Here is an 18,599-nt window from a genome sequence, read left to right as displayed (position 1 = left end):
GTGGAAGAGGGAGGAAATGTGTAAAAAAGCCAAGTGCTATATGAAAAGACACAGTTTCTACTCGGAAAACAGATGAATGCAGTGAGGTTCAACACTGATGTGAATAAAAAAAAATAATTCAAGGAAGAAGTATGCAACTCGGAGCACTTCTTAAAAAAAACAAAGCTGCAAACCTGCGACAATTTTTTTCTCAAAACTAGCATAGATTCTAGAGTGATAACTGCACTTGATTTTTTTTTTTTATATGCTAGAATAATAACTACAAGTAAGTTCTGTCTTCCTGTTTGAAAATGACATTTTTAAAGTGTCAAGTAATTTTTTGGTGTTCAGTTCTGGGGAATGTGTGGGTGATGGTGGTGGTTGTTGTTGTTGTTTTCATTAAATGTGAAACACCACTCCGCTAAACAGATTTCCAGATATGTTTAATCTGGTATCTGAAATTGTTGGTTGCTTTTGGAGTCTGTTTCCATTTGTTTTTAAGAACAAGTTACGTAAGAAAATAAATCCTTTGGTGTTTCAGTTGATATCCTTATTTGTTTTGAAACATCTTTGATTATTCTAGACTATTGCTAATATTACGGGTTTTTTCTCTTTTTTGTTTTTTTAAAAGGGGCGTTTTGAAATAAGCATTAGAATTGCCAACAGCCCAAGGAGAAATTTAAAGTCTAGTAAGGATTTTCTTTGACAGATGTTGCAAGACTTTCACGTGACTAATTGCAGGTTAATTTTCATCTTTGTTATCTATTAAATATGAGGAGATTTTTCTTACTGTTATGTATTATTATTAATGAAGTCTTACAGTAGTAAATACTGATGAGCAAGTATAAGCTATAATTGGATCATTTCAGGTGTCTGAAATGCCTTCAGAGGGGAAGGTTCTGCTGTAGTATTCACCTGAATCAGAAATGCCACTTTGTATATTGTGTTTACAAAAGTACCTTAGTTTTAAAGAATTGTGTTTTGGGTTTTGTGCCTTCTTTCCTTTCCCAACTCCTTCATCAAAATATGCTTTTGTAGCAACAGCAGGAAGGAGCAGTGCTTAACTTGAAAGAGCCTTTTGAAAACCAGCTATGCCTGTAGATTCTTACAAGAAGTAACTACAATTGAAAACTCAAAGGAGTTTCATACCTGTATGGAGTCTAGGCAACAAGGTTTGCACGGTTAGTGGTTTAAAATTTCTTTGCTACAGTTTTGCATGTATTTAATGGATGTGAAAATTCTCCTCTTCAACTGAGAGACACTTAAAAGCCCTCAAAATTGTGGATAGTTGGAGCCTGAGGAAAGATGAGGAGAAGGAATGAAGATGTAGGACAAAGCTCTTACCAGTCTGCAGAAGAAACTTACTTTCATCAAAGTAGATATTGTTGCTTTCATCAAATGTCAAGAGCTGCATCATGTTCTGTGGCCACCTAAAAAATTAGCAGAAGTAGATTTATATTTGACGAACTACTCTTTTATCATTAGGGATTGTTTTGTGTGGTGACCTGATAAAAGTCCTTTGGTCAATCCTCGATACGAGGTTTGCTATTAAACTTAAAGGTCAAGAGCATTTCTGTGTAGGTTGGTTTTTGTCTAAAATGTCTTTGCGGTGTTGAGTTGATTTTTGCGAAATATTTAGAAAAACTGAGGGAAGCAATCAGAATGTACTATTTTGGGATTGGATGATGCTCTCACAGAAGAGGAGGAGAAATGGCAGCTACTAAAGCTGCTTAGCTGTATACCAGACACTTCCAGATCTGATGTGAGTTTTTTAGCTTCGTGTAAGAAGCCCAGTTTGAGGAGAGTCTATCCTCTTAAAGCCACAGGTTTTGCCACCTATAGTGAAGTTGCAGCATTGAGAATAAATTAAAAATAGTTTGCCATAATTTCTTAATCTCCACTTCTGAATGTGTGATGTAGACAACAGGTTGGTCAGTGAGCTCAAAGACCATTAACAACCCTTTTTATTCTGTGCTGCGGTGTGCACGTTGTCATGTTCAGAGATTAGTATCATCTTCTAATTCCTGAACTACAGGGATTTAAAGTAAATGTAGAAAAATAAATGTTTCTACCTCTTCTCTTCTGTGTGTTCCTATTACACTTTCTGCTTCTAGGACCTATGTTTTATTTGTGAATCTGCCTTGCCATTTGAAGTTTTCAACGTACAGAGTTTAACACACAGAAATTGGCCACGCTAAAAAGTAATGTGAGTGTTTTCCACTGAAATAATTTCTCTGATGATAGAAGTAAATTTGTCACTGTCAGCCTCTAATAGTAAATGACAGTTTAAGCTCACTGTCGGTAAGCCTTTGTATTGATATTATATGATACATATCATATGGCCCTTCGCTATCACATACAGATGTGATATATGTTAAGGGTGAATGAACATGGTCCTTATGTCTGCCTCTTACCTTTGCTGTGATGTAATTGATAGTTTGAAAAATCACATCATTAAACTCTTTAGGTGTTTCTGTGTGAATGAGTTAAGTATTGGAAAATGCCATGAATGGTTTCTTCCTCAATGGGTATCAGGTGTTTGATTGACTTAGCTACAGATACTAAAATGATGGTCCTTTTTTTCTCACTTTTCTGAACTTTAAATACATCGATAATGTTAGTCATATTATTGTAGCTTATGGTTAGTGTATTCTAAATATAATGTGTTTTCATATTAAGTATATTGGTTTTAAAACAGGTCATTAGATTCACTGAAGAAAATACTGGTGCTATCAAGAGTAGATACTTGATGTACAAGCAAAGGAAATCTGTGAAGAAAGAAATAAAATGACTTCAGGAGCCTAGGTAATGAAGACAGTAATGAAACCAGGCCTACTGAGCAGAGACTAGCTGTTGAATTGCAGAATATTTTAAAGATGAATAGCAGGGCTTATACTTCAAGAAAGTATTTGAAGTGGTGGCTTTTTTAGAGGGCAACTTAAGCAACAGAATGAAGTGTTAGGCCAAAAATGAGGTCTGAATTCAGACAGGCTACAACAGTTGAATAAACCATAACTTTTGATACAAATGATGAATCTGTTTTGTGGCTCACAGATTTACCAGGCATTGAGTAAAAGTTGTCTTCAAGCCTTTAATTTTTTTTTTTCCCCGGTTATTACTATTGAAAGTGAACTACCTCAGTTCATTTTAATCAGTGTCTGGATAGAGAGACTTTCTATGGGAGTACTCATTTACCAGAGGTCTTGATTTCTTCAGAAGTTACTGCCCCTCTCAGCTTTACTTCTAACACTTCACAGGAGAGCTAAACATCTCTGCTGAGGTAGGCATATTTTATTTTGTGCTAAAACAGAGGAGTGTTCCCATCAGTTTCTGTGTTTACAGCTACTGAGTCAACCTGTAATTGTCAGAAATTATCAGTCTTTAATTTCTTCTGCAAAGCATGTCCATGTCCTTACTACACTTTTTTCCTTCCCCCTGCCCAAAAGACACATCACTTGTTAACATTTCAGTGCTGGGTGTAGTGCAGTGTGGCTCGGTGTGTCCTAAAGCAATAACGTAGTACAAATGTTGAAGAACAACAACAGTAGGTATATACTGGTTTGGGGTGTGGTTGGTTGTGGGGGGTTTTGGGGTGTTGAGGTTTTTTTATTTTTTAAATTCTTGCTATTTAATCTTGAATCCTATTTTGGGTGTTGCCTTGTCATGAGTTCTGGAGCCCATGGCTATCTTTCTCTTCACTCTTTACTGATAAAATTGTGTTTTGGTTACTAATAAATTACAGATTATTAGGTGTTTATTCAGAAGACTATTGAACATGCCTGAGGAAAGCTGTAAATTAAGTGAAATTGGTGATTTCTGAAGTACAGTATATTGACTGCATCTCCAGTTTTCAGTAAGTTGTTCTGAGTAGCATTTGGGAAATGTATAACAAAGTCCAGCTGCAAGAATTTAAAACTGACTAAAGGATTTATTTATTTGTTTTAACAAATTTAATTGGACTGTGGAAATAATTTTACAGATGCTGCAAAGGTAAAAAATAGCAAGACTTGCAGAAACTGTCTTCAACTTTAATAGGTAAAAATGAGAAAATTACTTACTTAGGTTTAAAGAAGACATTCCAGAACTAGAAATGAGGGTGAAGCTTTGCTTGGGAGCGAAATTAGCTCAGCTACTTTTTCTGACATCTTGCAGCTTTGTTTGAAACCTGTATTTAAATTTTGTCTTTCAGCCACACAATAGTAAGATGAACTGTAATACCAGTGTTTCATTGGGGTTAGGAAAATGCTACTGCGATATGTTATATTTTTTCTGACAAATCTTTTCTGAACATATTCGTTCATGAAACTATTGAGGGAAATGGATAAATTATTAGTATCATTAGAATAAACCTGTAATAAATGTGGATGATTATTGTGGCAAGTGCCATCGCCACTCATATTTCTTTCCTAACTGTCTCTATCAAGTCTAGTCTCTTCTTTCCAGTTTTCCCTTATTCTTTTTTGTCCTATTCATTTAGATTAATTTAAAAACAAACAACTCCCCTCCCCAACCAGAACAACAAAAAAGCGCACATCTGGCATAAGCCTCTTTCAGTATGCTGTAGCTGATCGCTGGAATGTAGGAGAGCTGTAGTCCGCTTTGCTTGTTGAAAAGTTAGGGGAACTTTACCAGAATTTGAGATTGGATCAACAGTGTAAATTTAACTGATAAATATTTGCCTCATTCTTGTCCCTGTGCTTGCTTCTTTTTATTCTTTTTTAAAAGACACTAGTCCACTGGAACTGCCTGAAAAACTAGCATGTGAAGGAATACATTTGGCTTCACGATTGGCTTTAGTACGTTGGGGTTTTTTGAATGAAGTTGTATTATTTAGCTCCTTTTGTCACTGGTATTTTATATCCCCGCACCATTTAGGCTACAGTGGAAGGAGGAGGAATACCTTTTGGTAAGAGTTTGGGATGTTGCTGATGAGCGTCAGAATGTGTTGCACAGAACATGAGAACTGTTTGCCAGCAGTGAATCGTAGGTACAGTTGCCTCCTTCAGGAATGCAAAGAGAAACAAAGGAGGTACTATGAAGTAAAGCTAAATCCATCGGTAAGTGGCCTCCTGTTACTTCTGTGACCACACCCTGTCATCTTCTGAAGAACCATGCTCCGTCATTGTGGGAAGCAGATTTGGTTTTGAATGAGAATTTGTGTCCTAATGGTTCAAGATCCTTCTACCTGCTGTGGTACAGGGAGAATGCTCAGGACTTATGCCTTCATGGTAGATATAAAGCCTCTTAGGTGTGATTCAGCTACCCAGATGTAGGCATCTAGTGCCACTTGAGGTGCCTTGCAGTATCCATACTAGCTAGGAGCAAATAAGGGAGACCTGCAAGAGATCTGTGCCCTTCTGGAATGTCAGCTGGCGGCCAGACAGGATACCCAGGACTGTCTAAACTGGTTTTAGATGACTGTGCTTAGGCAAATGAATCCTGTCCTTTGTGTCAGGACAAACAGATTCGGGCTGTATGGGATGCCTGATGTCTAAGGGATAAAGTGCTCACTAAATGATGTGGGGCATCGGCTTGAAGTATGGATTAGAAGGATCAACTAACCTGATGCATCTGTAGTGCTTGCGGCTTCATTTTCATGCTTGACAGGAATTGTTGTAGGCTGTGCCAGTTCATCTGGAATTGAGCTAATGATCCAGTCCCAGATGTTCCAAGTAATTGATGCAGTCTATGTTTGTAAATCACTGAAGGGAGACTGGCAGTCAGTGTCTTGGTAGGCGCAGGATGTGGGAGTGACTTGGAAAATGTAAGGAGTTCATCTACTTGTCAGTGTTTTGCTTGGGCACGACTTTGCAATCATGTCATTATAAACAGTTAGTGGTGTGAAAGGGGAACTGTTAGCAGTGAAACATTTAGTATCTGTTAGCAATACTTGAAAGAGAAATGGATATAGGAAAGGCATGTTTTTAACAAAAGTCAAAGTTTTAAAAGCAGTTTTATTAAAGCTACTATGTTCTCTGGTTTGACTATTGTCAGTCTACTGTAAAGTACTGCAAGTTGGTGTTTACAACCCTAGTAGTGTTAGGTATGCAAAGTGTCGATACTGATACAGTACTGAGATTTGGCTTTATGGCCAGTTTTAGTTTAGCATTACTGCAGGGGATCCAGATTTTTTTGCCCCTCTGGTGTTACTTGGGGATCTGCTTTAAGATCAGTTAACTTCTGTTGGCTGCCTCCGAGTAGCACAAACAGAATACAGATTTTTCTATTTCCACAGCTGTGCAGATGATACTATATTTCTTTCTTCTGTTACTGACTGTGGCTTTCAAAATGTTAGATGTGAAATGTCACATTAATTCTATGAATCTTAAGACCACCTAAGTTAAAGGCTTGAGTTGCCGTAACAATAAATATATTTTAATTTAATTTTCTTTAAAAATAAAATATTTTTTTCTAGATATGAAATGTTTTAGATTTTCCTTTGTCTCTGGCTACATCTGTAATTACCCTTATTCCTCTACAACCAAATTGCAGTTAAATAGGTTGTTTAGAAGTTTTTAGCATTGGAGGTATTAGAATGGTCTTTGAGTATTAAGTTTGATTGTAAATCCGTATCCTTTGATATATTAGAATACTTTGAAAAACAGATACTATGTATTTGTAATCTGGCCCTCAAGTGTAATGCTACAAGGCACAAAGATATCCTATATCTTTCTGTTATTTTTAGTTCAAATTGCATAGTTTTTCTTAAGAATTTTAGTATTTAAACCCTTGTGATGGTTCAGAGTTCTGGTCTGTGATTCTAATTGAACAGGTGTGTCAGGATTTAATCTTAGAATAACCTTGGTGAACCCCACGTTTTGAAAATGTGCTAGACTCTAGGGTCTGATGTGTCGTACAGGTTGGTTGTGGGGGGGGTTTACTAGAAACATTCCTTTGACTCCTCTGAAATGTTTTGTAGAAATGCACAGCAGTTCATTGATACTAGTTCACTTGCTGCATAGTACCTACAGAACACTCCTTTGTGGTACAGATCTCTTTCCTCTATTAGAAGAGAGAACTTGTAATGCTTAGAAGTTGAATCTTGTGTTTCTAGCTTTCTGAATATAAGAACAATCTTTTCTTGAATTCCCTTTTTTTTCTTTTTTATTCTGCTTTGAAGTTGTTCATCTGGAAAAGAACTTGTACCAGAGTGAGAACATATGCTGCTCATCAGGTTTCTTGAGGAGATTTTGGCAATCCTAGTTTCCAAGCTCTTACCCATGGGGTGTGCTTGTCTCTTCTTACCCATTGTGATTTAAAATGAAGGTATAGAGTACAAGAACAGTCTTACGAGATTTAACTGAGGTTCAGTGTATTTCATTAATTGTTTTTCATTTAACATGTTCTGTACATTGCTAGCAATTCATACAGCTTTTTATTCCTGTTCTTTAGTAGCTTAGAGTTTTGTTGTAAAATATGCTGTTTGGATAGTGCTTTCTCAGCTGTCAGGTGTATTTGCATATGTAAAATCTGATACACTGAAAGTGTTTGGCCTTTAAAATTACCTCTAATGAAGATTATGTAGGCATTCTAGAATGAAAAAACTGTTTGCATGCTTCAGATATTTCAAAACAAATCTATCAGTTACATTTAGGCTTTTATGACTTCTGTTGTAGAAATGAATTTTGTTTGCAGAGTGCATGAAACTAACATTGCAGTCACAGTTTGGTATTGACAGCAAAACCCTCATCATACTCTGCATGTTGGCAGTCAGGAGCCCCAGCCCTGGTCCATTGGCTAACCAAAGGCATGTAGTAAAGGAGTTTGGCTCAGCTGGCCTGAGCAGAACTGCACCTTGATTATACCCTGCAGAGTATCAGTTATACCTCGAGCTGGGGTTCTGTATGTTGAAGTATCTGGAAATGCTTTTATAAGAGCTACAAACAAGTGTATCATTGCACATGAGTGAGAGCACATGGAAAGCACATCACACTGGATGCAAATATAATGCTTTTGTTTCATTAACTGCTATAAATACAGACTTCAGGTTTCAGATCTTCACAAATACTATTAAGCATCTTTCTGAAAATGGAATGTCCCTAAAGATCACTTGGGGTTATGTTGTTAAAGCCTAGGGAAATAAAAGCATAAAGGCCCAAAAAGGTGGGGAAACCCTCTGGTTTCTGTAAAAGACAGTATGAAATTTTCCTGCTTATGTTTATTTTAAAACAAACCAACCAACCCACAACAAAAGAAATTCAGCTGTGTTATCACTTTAGCATTGATAGAATTAAAACGGATCCTTTTCACCCATTAATTTTATACGTTTTTGGTATTGTGCTGTAATTTTGAAACACTTCTAGTGACTGTACTTTAATTTCTAATTTATTTTACCATAGGTCATGAGAAGTCCAATTAAGAACACCCTTGTATCAGTGGTTAAGATCAGTTCTAAGTTGTTCAAAAACACTTACGCATTTTAAAAAAAAGAATCTATTTTAAAAGTTAGGTTTTATGTGGACTAAGAAACTGTATGCAGCTACTTTGTGGTGTAGGTTTTTAATCCAGTGTTAACAATGTTTTAAATGTGTGAAAAAATATTCTTTAGCTAGGCAAAGGAATTTGACAGTATTACCAGACCGGTGTTTAATATATTGTCCTATAATTTACACAACATGTTAGTAGTTGGGAGGTTTGCATTTGCATTTTTCTGAAACTCTATTTGTGCATTTTGGCGTTGAGCAGTAACTTCTACAATTCTCCACCTTCAATACTCTTTTGTAATGAATAGCTTGGCAACAATAAAATGAATTTATCTGAGCCTTTGGTTCCCAAAGTACACAGTTGTTTGGGATTGTTTAGGTTTTTTTGATTAGGAGGTGTTGCATAAATGAGCAAATGCTCACTTAGTATTTTTAAGATTGTACTGCAAATAACTTTTTCTTTTTTAAGGCTTCTTGTGCAATATTTGCATATCAATGCTGCATTGTAGTGCTGTTGGATAGTAACATGAAAGTCTAGCCTATTTCGTTATCAACTTTAAAAAAAGCAGCAACAAACCCATTTTTATTTGAAAAGCATGTTTTCACTTTTAATCAGTTTTTATGATAGCCTGTTTGCGTGTCAATGTTGATCTGTTCATGCTGTTTAAAAATCTACAAGATATTTCTTAAGGCTATTTTAAAATTATCTGCAATGATGCAGGTATCCTAGATACTAACCATTACTATTTACACTTCTATTATAGTTCATTGCACTTAATCTGGCACTTGGATTAGTGGTTTTCCCTGTTCAAAAATCTTGATGTCTGGTTCTATTTAAGATACCAAGAGTAAAAGCAGCAGGAATCAAAATGTATTCTGCCTCAGCCCGTATGCTGAGCGGGAGTGCTGTTTCCATGGCAACACACAGGCTAGTGGGGGGGGAGGCTGATGCTTTTTCCCCAATTCTGAGAGTTTACATATCCAAATGTGATTATTCTTAGCGAGATTCTCTTAAAAATCAGTGTTTGTAGGAGAGAAGGAAATAATGTTCCTGAAAATTGTCAATGTACATCCATGTGTTTCTTGTGGTGGTTTGTTTCTTTAAGCATGAAGATTTGTTAGTGCAGCTTTTTTCTAATACTAGAAAAATGCACTAACTATAGCAGCCGTGATCTCAGACATGTTAAATGCAGGATGTTCTAACATTTGATGGTGCTGCAAATGCTGTTGGACAAAACCTTGCTTGACCCTTTTAATGAAATCTGCCTTCCTTTGGGAGGCTGTATTATTAAATATAGTTGATGTTTCACTGGGAGCGAGTTCTGAATAAGCAAAGGGTGAATAGTCACCATTCCAGAGATGATAAAGCTTTGCAATTAATTTTATTTTTTTTAGAAATTGCATGGTTTAGAGCAGGTAATATGCTAAATTGGTCTTTCACTACTGTAGTGCAGCTGCGTCTTAGCCTCGCCCATTTTATTTATTACAGGAACCATATGCTGGTGTGTTCTCAGTGCTCAAACCTATAAATAAATCCTTCTTCCTGAAGTGAATTGAGAAGCTGTTACATTAATACTGTAGGAATATGTTGGGGGTTTTTTTGAAGGCCATATATTTTGTATTGAGAGTATTTTATTTGGTCACTAGAGGTGAATTACTTTCTTGAAATACACAAACCTGAAATCATAGGAAAAAGGAGTGCAAACCCTGGAGTATTGTCTGCCTGTCTAATTTTTTTAATGAGGGATTGGAATAGTGGCAAATACTGTGTGGTGTGTGGGAATGAATTTATTTGCATGGAGAATTTTCACCTTTTCCTCTGGCGGTGGCTCCCAGAAGATGATGTCACCTTGCAGCTCATTGGTTGTGCAGCACCTAGTGCGGGGAAGGGAGAGAAAGATGCCGGCACAAATCTCAGTGGTGGCTCTAGGGTGTTTGCAAGCAGTTTTTGACAGAATTTTTGATTAGTATTGAGAATTTATTGCGTGTGGCCATGTGAGGTGCTGGGTCTGTCCTAGGGTGAGGGGATTGAAGAGCTATCAGAGGAATGAGGCGGCTGATCTGCAAGAGGATCTGTGATTGTAAGTTGAAAAATCTGGGTGGAAGGAGAGAAACAGGGAGTGCTGGTTAGACACATTGTGGGAGGATGTGTAGCAGAAAATGCATGCATGAGTAAAATAAGAAAAGGGAGAAGTGTTTGTCTTTGGTAGACTGGAATGATAAAAATTATATTAAGGGCTTTCCTTTGGGGGAAAATATTCAGAAATGGGCAAAAATTTTCAATCTGTGCAAAGACATTTTCCCTTTGTGGGAATGAATGCGTAGGATTCATTTTTATGCTCAGTTTTACAGTGGTTGATTTCAAAGGCAAAATAATATTTCATAAGAACTTAAGATGTAGAAAATGCTGTTTATTTTTCATTGTCATTTTATTCCTAGGTCAGAGCCAGAGGACAAAGTGATAAATATTTGGTTTTATTTATGCATTTTGTGAATTTTTGTGAAATGTGAAGCAAAATAGTTGGTTAAGAAATATATATACACATCCAGTCTAATAGTTGTATTTTTATTTAATGTATCCTTTTGTAGACAAAAGCTTTGATGATGAAGAGTCAGTGGATGGAAATAGGCCATCATCAGCTGCTTCAGCCTTCAAGGTTCCGGCACCTAAAAAGCCAGGAAATCCTTCAAACAGTGCAAGAAAGCCAGGATCAGCTGGTGGGCCTAAGGTTGGAGGTAATGTGTAAAGCTATTCAGATTCTAATCGGTGTTCCCAGAAACCTTGCCAGAGCAGGCACAAAACAGAACTTTGGAAGGTGATGTTTAATTCATGACTGCAGTATTTTTGCAGAGCTGAGAACAGTAAGGGACACTGTTTTATGTAATTATTCATATGTAAAGGTGTGTGCATGTCTGTCTGTTTTGTGAATGTACATTTAGCTTATAAAGGCCTCTCGTGATAAATAAAATTAATGTCTGGAGATAGCAATTGTATTGATGAAATGAATGTTTGGGTGTCTCTGTTAGAATCCACACCTTACTGTATATATAAATATTCTGTGAAATTCTCTAGTAGGTCTGTGTAGATGAAATTTTTACTGTAGGTCTGCACTGTTTTACATGGCTAGAAAGGACTAGCCATCAACCATATACCTCAACAGGGGTGTGTATTACACCTGAATGACTTTTATTATTTTTCCTTAAACTGTGTATTGTGAAATTGGTTGTGAATGATTAAAAAATGAGGGCCAAAAGCCTTGCCAGGATTTTTTTGTATGGTAGACTTCAAAGCAGTATAATGGTGATGCTTACTAATTATAATCTTTGAACACGGAAATCCGCATTTTTTTAGGGCGGGGGTAATCTAACAAAAGCAACTGTTTACTGCTAAAGAAGTGGCAGCTTTTTTGATGGTTCCTGTACACGTTCAGAAAAAGATATGATTAAGCGTAAATATACCATGTTTCAGGTGGGGCTTTTTTATGAATAAGTGATTCTTTTAATAAGGGATTTTTGTAAGAGTAAGTAATTTTTCATGTTCCTATTCATGTAACATTCCCTTATGTGAACTACAAAGCAAAGATAAAATTTGGAAGAAGATACACATGCCAAACAAGCTGCTTTAAGTATACTGATGTTACTAAGATATAGCTAATGCTTTGACAATTTATTGTTTTCTGATGTGATCTTCAGAATTCCTAATAGATGGAAAAGATTCCCATAGGGCAGGCTCAACACTGCCATAGGATAACTCAAAATTGATAACAGTATGAATCAGAAAGTACCACCTAAAAGACTTCCTAAAGGAAGTTACCTCTTGAAATTGACTCTTAGTATTTATTATTATTACACAGATAAGTAATAATAATAATACCATGTCCTTTAACCTGAAGTGCGGTAGTTTTTGCATGCAAGACTAACATACAGGGTACCAGAACTGAATGCTCAGGATTCCCATTTCTTTCAGCATGTGCTTCTTTTAATAATATTTTATTAAATATAGATGCTTTTTTTAATGTGAAATTGTTTTTACTTGGAGACTTTCACTGTATGTGCTCTGCAGTAAAAACATGGAGATAGGAGAGCAGGGGAAGGGAAATAAGAACAGAATAACCACTTGACTGATTTTTCAGTTTATCTAAAAATTCAGTAGTAAAGGAGATTAAAAAACCAAAAAATATTACATTGTTTTTCTTCCCTTTCCTACATTACCAAACTTGAAAAAAATTAAAATGAAAAAACCACACGGAATAAGGCCAAAATTGAAGCATGCCAAAAGCCGAGCACTTTGGTCATTCCTTGCTTTATAATGTCTCCTTTCAACTCTAGAAAATATTGAAGAGTGTTCACATGTGCATCTGTTTCCTCTCTTTTTTTATTCTGTCAGTATGTCTGTAGTTAGAATTTTGAAAAATTAGGATTAAATGTTTGGCTGGCCTTCATAATAATGAAAAATTGTTCTTTAAATGCTTGTCTCTATGTTTATCTATGGTGTGCTCGTGGACACTGCTCACGTGCTTGACCATGGAGAATTTTTGCTTTAATATTTTGTAGGGAAGATGTTATGACTTGTGTTCTTCACCAAATGGCTAGAAGATGGGAATTGATCTTCTAGTCTTCAGTTGTTCTCAACTACCTCTACTTTTTTCTCTTGCTCTCCACCAGGGAGGAACTTTCACAGGTCTATTAATCTGCTTGTGCACAGATTTCTTTCATTACATATAACTACGCACTTCCTAGTTTAATTCTTCTTTCGTGGTTTTTTCCTTTCAAGTTATCCTGGAGTTGACCCTCAATCTTTTCTTTTTAGTATTTTCCATATGTCACCATTGATCAGCAACGCTGTTTTCGCTGTTTTTGTTTTTAGCAGCTAGTATTTGTCTTCATTGTACTGCTGCTCATTATTTGTATCTTTCAATGTTTTTCTCTATCTCCATACTTTTTTTTTTTGAGGTTACCAGTGTTTAAACTAGTTTGTCTAGTAACAAGCTTGCTAGCAGAGAGAAATGCTAAAGGTCTGTGCTATCTAAGAGAGCCTTACCCTTCTGCATAGTATTTACAAATCCTGCATCTCCTAGCCTAATAAAGAACATTAGTGTAGATGCTAAATGTATTTCTTAAGTCAATTAAGTCATAGTCTCTTCCAGAAGTGAGGAGTTGCCCATAACATTATTCATACAGTGATACTAGGTCAGACAAGAGGTCTGTGGAGTCCACTCCCATCTGACAGTAAGTAGTCAGAAATGGCTGCTAGAGAAATGTATGTGAACAGGGCAAGTGTCTAAAAACACACTGTCATTACAGGACAAAATGCTGGGTTTAGAGAGCTTGACTCCACAGAGAGCCATGGTCTTTGAAGAGTCCGGTTAAGGCATCCTATTCTGCTTATCTTGAGACTTTATTAATCTTTATGGCTACAAACAAACCTTGGTGGTCTTTCACATCTGCTTTCTGTAGGGTCTGCTTTGCAGGTGCCTGAAGGACACCTGAGATTTTTCTCCAGCCTCAGAACTGCCATCTTTATGGAGCAAATCTGTGGTTCTGGAAATTGTCTGCCCTTGCTGACTTACTTAGGCTCTGCCATATCCTGCAGTCCCAAATCCTTCTGTTCACCGCTGCATTCCAAGCCTGTCATCAGTGGGCATATAATTTCTCACCTTTTCCTCATAAGCACTGGCTACAGGTATTTCAGGCTCAAAACGGTTCACCTCACAGTTCCGCCACCTGTTGGTCCTGCTTGCCTGAGTTTTCTCCGATTCTTTCGTATATACATATTAAGAAGTTGCAGTTCAGCCTTGGACGAAGGAGTAGTAGCAGCTCCGTTAACTGGGTTGCTTTTTCTTTGTTTTTCACAAAGATTTCCAGAGTCATGTCAGTGACCTGCAGCTGAAGCAGTCCTTCACTGCGGTTTCTTCTCTTCAGGCCTCTGTGCCTGGGCAGAATAGTGCAGGTAGAAATCTTGTTGAGCATAGGTTGGGATTACTGCCAAGTTCCATACATTTAAACTGCCTTTTACATTGCAGAGATCCTTTTCCTAGGATATCGCTTTAGAAAGACATCTTTTCCTACCAGCTGTAGATGACAATAAAGAAAGTACAGCTTTTTCCTGGTTCCAAAAGGGAGTGGGGGCTATCCTGTCCTGAGGATAAGCAAATAGAACCTCTTAGCCGTGCTGTTCGCTTTTTTTATGCTGATACCTGCTGAATTATACCTCAGATACATGCGTGCTTGGCTTTTCATTATATATACTCCATGGAGATGTTTCTTACAAAAGAAATGGATAATTCCACTACTGACCAGATACTCTGTTCAAGTGAAAGGACCCATCCAATATGCAAAAAGAGATGTTTTCACTGTGTTGGGCACTTCGCATTTAATGTAGGAAATGCACTTCGGTGGCACTGGAAATGGAAAGTCATTGTCCAGGAAGGCAGGTGAAACAGGTATGTACGTTAGCAATAGCAATGTCCTACTTGGGCTAGAATTCTCTCTCCTTGTGATGGGAATGACTCTGCAAGATCTTTTCCTGTTGGCGGTAGCTATGGAAGAGCTTGTAGAACTTGTGCATTTGCTGACAGGTGTGATTAAGCCTGTAGAAGACAGCTTGCCAGAAAAGTATTGGAGCAGGCAGCCTCTGTGGTGTACTGCTGTGAGAGTAGGAAATCCAGCAGGCTGTTTCTCATCTGACTTTACTGCTTGGAGGTGTTCAGATGCTGACCTTCTTGCTTGTGATGAATGAGAAGTGATGGGTCTTCAACTTAATGGGGCAGTGCTTTGTTTGGCGTATTTCTTATTCCATGGTCAATACACTTCCCTGAGTTTGCCAGGAAACACACAGCTGATCTACTTACTTCTGACACGCTTGCTTTCAGTTCTTCATTCAAGTGGCAGAGCCTCTGGAAATACCCCTTTGCTCTAAGGCCTTACTGAGAATGTGCACCGTGTGTGTTCTGCCCTTCCAGAAACGGATACTTACGGGCTCTTTCTTGGCAGTACAGCAAGCAGCTCTTCAATTGTAATGGATGCCATAATTTACAGTAGAAAAAACACCTGAGTATGTTAGCCAAATGAGCTATGTTCTTGTCCCTGCACTTTTCAAGATATCTTATAGGTCTTTGGCAAGTTCTCTTGCAAATGTGAGATCCCTGTTCCAAGTCTTCTAGGAAATTGCTTGCTTTTATACTCTTCAGAAGCTTTATGTAATCTAGATGTTAGTAGGAAACCTCAGTTTGTACCTCAACAAAAAGACTGGTCTCTTTCCTTTTACCCAAAATGTCAACTCAAGTCAGTAGTCTTTAAAGTGGATTGAATGTAGGAATGGTGATACTTTAATAGAGCCATGTGGCATTTGGAAGAAAAGCTTGCTGATGAAATCCAAGCATGATGAAAGTTTGTATTAACTTCCTGTTGTATGTTTTATGAGAACCTCTGTAGGAGTGGAACATTATTCTTTAGTGTTGTTGTTTGAAGCAAGGTGGACTTTCTACGTATTGCAGTTGTTTTCAGCAGGAAGATATTGTATGGTGTATTTTATCTTTTGGCTTCTTAAAATCTGTAGTGTATTGGCCTGCTAGCCTTAGCACTAATAACATTGTTACACTTTTTGAAACAACTGATGTTGCTTTAGGATGAATCATGCAGTCACAAAATGTCTAAGGGGATGTTTAATTTAAATGTCAGAATTATTGTAACTGCTGTTTAAAAAGATATTTTGGAGTAACAATGTTGTTGATGCCAAGTGTTAAGAATATGAAGTGAAACCGCAAGGGCGTACAGTTTTATTTTTCTTCTATTAAAAAGTATGTGCGCATGAAAAAAGCGCACACACACACACACACATATACCCCCCCCCAATTGTGGTGTTGCCTTCTTTCTTAAACTGTTCAAAGGATCTGGTCCTCAGTGAAGCCTGCAACTTTACCAGTTTGAGGTTTGATGCTGGTATTATTTGAAATAATTCTCAGTTTTAGAATGGTCTTAATTCTTAAAGTTAAAGAAAAAAAAAAGCCCCCTTAAGTTTGATGATAGCTGAAAAGACATTACAAATATCTCCTTTTAGGTAGAAATCAAGTAACTGGAAAACTTGGGTGAACCAGGTGAACAGTTTTGGCAAAAGAAGGCGGTGAGAACTGTAATCTACAGGAACGTGTTCTTAACTTTAGGAAGATATTCCGAACTTTCGGAAATTTTAAGTTTAGTTTGTCTATCTGTCTACAGTGTGTTCTGTCAGCATCCTAATGCTTTTTTTTTTTTCCTTCCCAATAATAGCAATACAGCTCTTTGTTGAGAAGTATTAAAATGGTACTGATGTGCTTTTCTTGGCTCTATTTCCTAGCAGAAGACATTTTGAATTGCTTAGAGGCTTTAGTAGGAGACAGTTTAAATGGGAAGGCTCTGCATAAAATAAATGTGGTACTGAAAAATAGATACTTGCTTTCTGAAATCTTAGCGAGGTTAAGTTAACCTCGTTAAAACTTCATACTGTAGTTAAGAAACGTTTTTGTTAAAAGGGCTTCAATAGTTATGGAATTGTAAATACAAATTCTTAGTGAATGGACTCAAAACAGGGTAAACTCATGCTTGCTTCATCGACTGTCTTCAGACAGTTCTGTGTTTACTTGCACAAAAAAACCAGAGCTCCACAGTAGTCAATGCCCAAGGGGTTTTTTTGAGTTCTGCAGAAAATAAGTTCAGGAGTCTTGCCTCTATTATTTGTTTAGGCCTTAAGTGATTTCCAAAGTGCTTTATTTGTCAGGTAAAATAAACTAGGACTATTTTTTTTTAATTGTTCTATATTAGGCCTTTGTGTGATATAAAACTGCTCCAAGATAATCTTTGTCAGCAAAGCATCCCTGACATTCTGTGGCACTTGCTTCCCTTTTTGGTTTCCAGATTGCTCTGGAATTCAAGTATTTTTCTGCAAGATCCTAGCCAAAATGAGCCTTTTTGTCTTTCTGATCAGCCTTGGGTATCAAAGTCTGAATCAGAGGATTTGTTACAGAATGCCTATTTGGTTCCTTGTCACCAGAGTGAACGTCAATCAACTTCCATCCTGAGAGATCCTTGCCCATGGAATTGCTGGATTGCAATCCTGCAGTCATGAACTGCTGGTATTTTAACCTAACCTGGAGTTCAGGGAAGTAGGAGGACTTAGAACTTTCCAGGCTCTCTGAGAGTTGTTGGATTTTGTTGTTGTTGTTTATTCCCCTGAATGGCACTTCAGTAGAGGGTTTCCTTGCACATGATCAGTAGTCTGTTCTCCTTGGCCATTAAAAATGCTTGTCCAGTTACTGGGGTTTCCATTCCTCTAACAGAGACTCTCCTTTGCAGCTAGCCTCAGCAGGTGGATTGGAAAAATCAACCTTAATGAGGAATCTGAATGAAAAATAAATAAACATGATAAATTGTGTGTGTATATATATGTACACACACCTATACATACACATTCAGCGAATATATCTATGTATTTATAATTACTGTTCATTAGTCTCTCTGTTTTCTATGCGTCACCCAAGGACAGTTGGCAGAAGAACTTTATTCTTCTTTGTACTACTTCAGTTTATTTTGCACTAATGTCTAGAAGCTTCAATTAGATTGTAGGATTTATTATGTTGGTATAAGCACAATACTGTATCTGATAGTCTTCTCTCAAAAGGCTCATAGCCTAGAAGTCAGCTTACAAATCGATAAAATAGAAAGACAGTAACAGTGGAGCAGAAATTAAGAGGTCTGGAGATAAGAGCTCACCACACTGTGTAACCTTCTTTTGACATCTCTACCCTGTGTTCTAGTCCCAAATATCTTACTAGCAATCACGGCAGGCAGTGATGAGAATAAGGAAGACAACCCGTCCTTTTTTGAGTTTGCTAACATTGAATACTGATTTTTTTCAAGCAGTAAGAAGAGGAAGCAATTTGTTTATACTTTGATATGGGTGAATCCAGAGGGGAAAAAGAGAAAGGAGGGAGGAGGAAGCTGGGCTGAAATCAGCTGATCCTGCCACTTTGAGTCCTTACAAACTGTGGCTGTGTTACAGAGTAAGCAAAGACAACCATTCCAAAACATTCCTGCATTGCTGCTTTGCAAAGTAGCAGGTGTGAATCCTCTTTATAGGGCTGGAGGGAGGGAAAAGTGTGTTTAAAAATATCTGTTTAATTTCTTTGGACAGTAGTATATGCTCTCAGAGAAGCAGGGAAA

At 37.2% G+C, this 18,599-nt stretch overlaps 1 protein-coding gene across 45 annotated transcripts in view; it reads left to right on the top strand.

The window, feature by feature from the left end:
• CLASP2 (cytoplasmic linker associated protein 2) overlaps positions 1–18,599 on the top strand; it is a 152,631-nt gene that overhangs the window by 49,830 nt on the left and 84,202 nt on the right. For 36 of the 45 annotated variants that reach the window (XM_049816873.1, XM_049816892.1, XM_049816872.1 and 33 more), the window contains one exon: positions 10,992–11,138. In XM_049816873.1, coding sequence (XP_049672830.1) covers positions 10,992–11,138 — 147 coding nt within the window. Of the gene's footprint in view, positions 1–10,117; positions 10,484–10,991; positions 11,139–18,599 lie in introns of those variants that run through there. The other 9 variants (XM_049816913.1, XM_049816912.1, XM_049816910.1 and 6 more) reach the window with 5 other exon arrangements.

The sequence above is a fragment of the Accipiter gentilis genome, chromosome 14, assembly GCF_929443795.1.
Source record: "Accipiter gentilis chromosome 14, bAccGen1.1, whole genome shotgun sequence".
Classification (NCBI taxonomy): Eukaryota; Metazoa; Chordata; class Aves; order Accipitriformes; family Accipitridae; genus Astur; species Astur gentilis.
The sequence above is the reverse complement of the archived record's forward strand: the minus strand, read 5'-3'. Positions and strand labels throughout refer to the sequence as shown.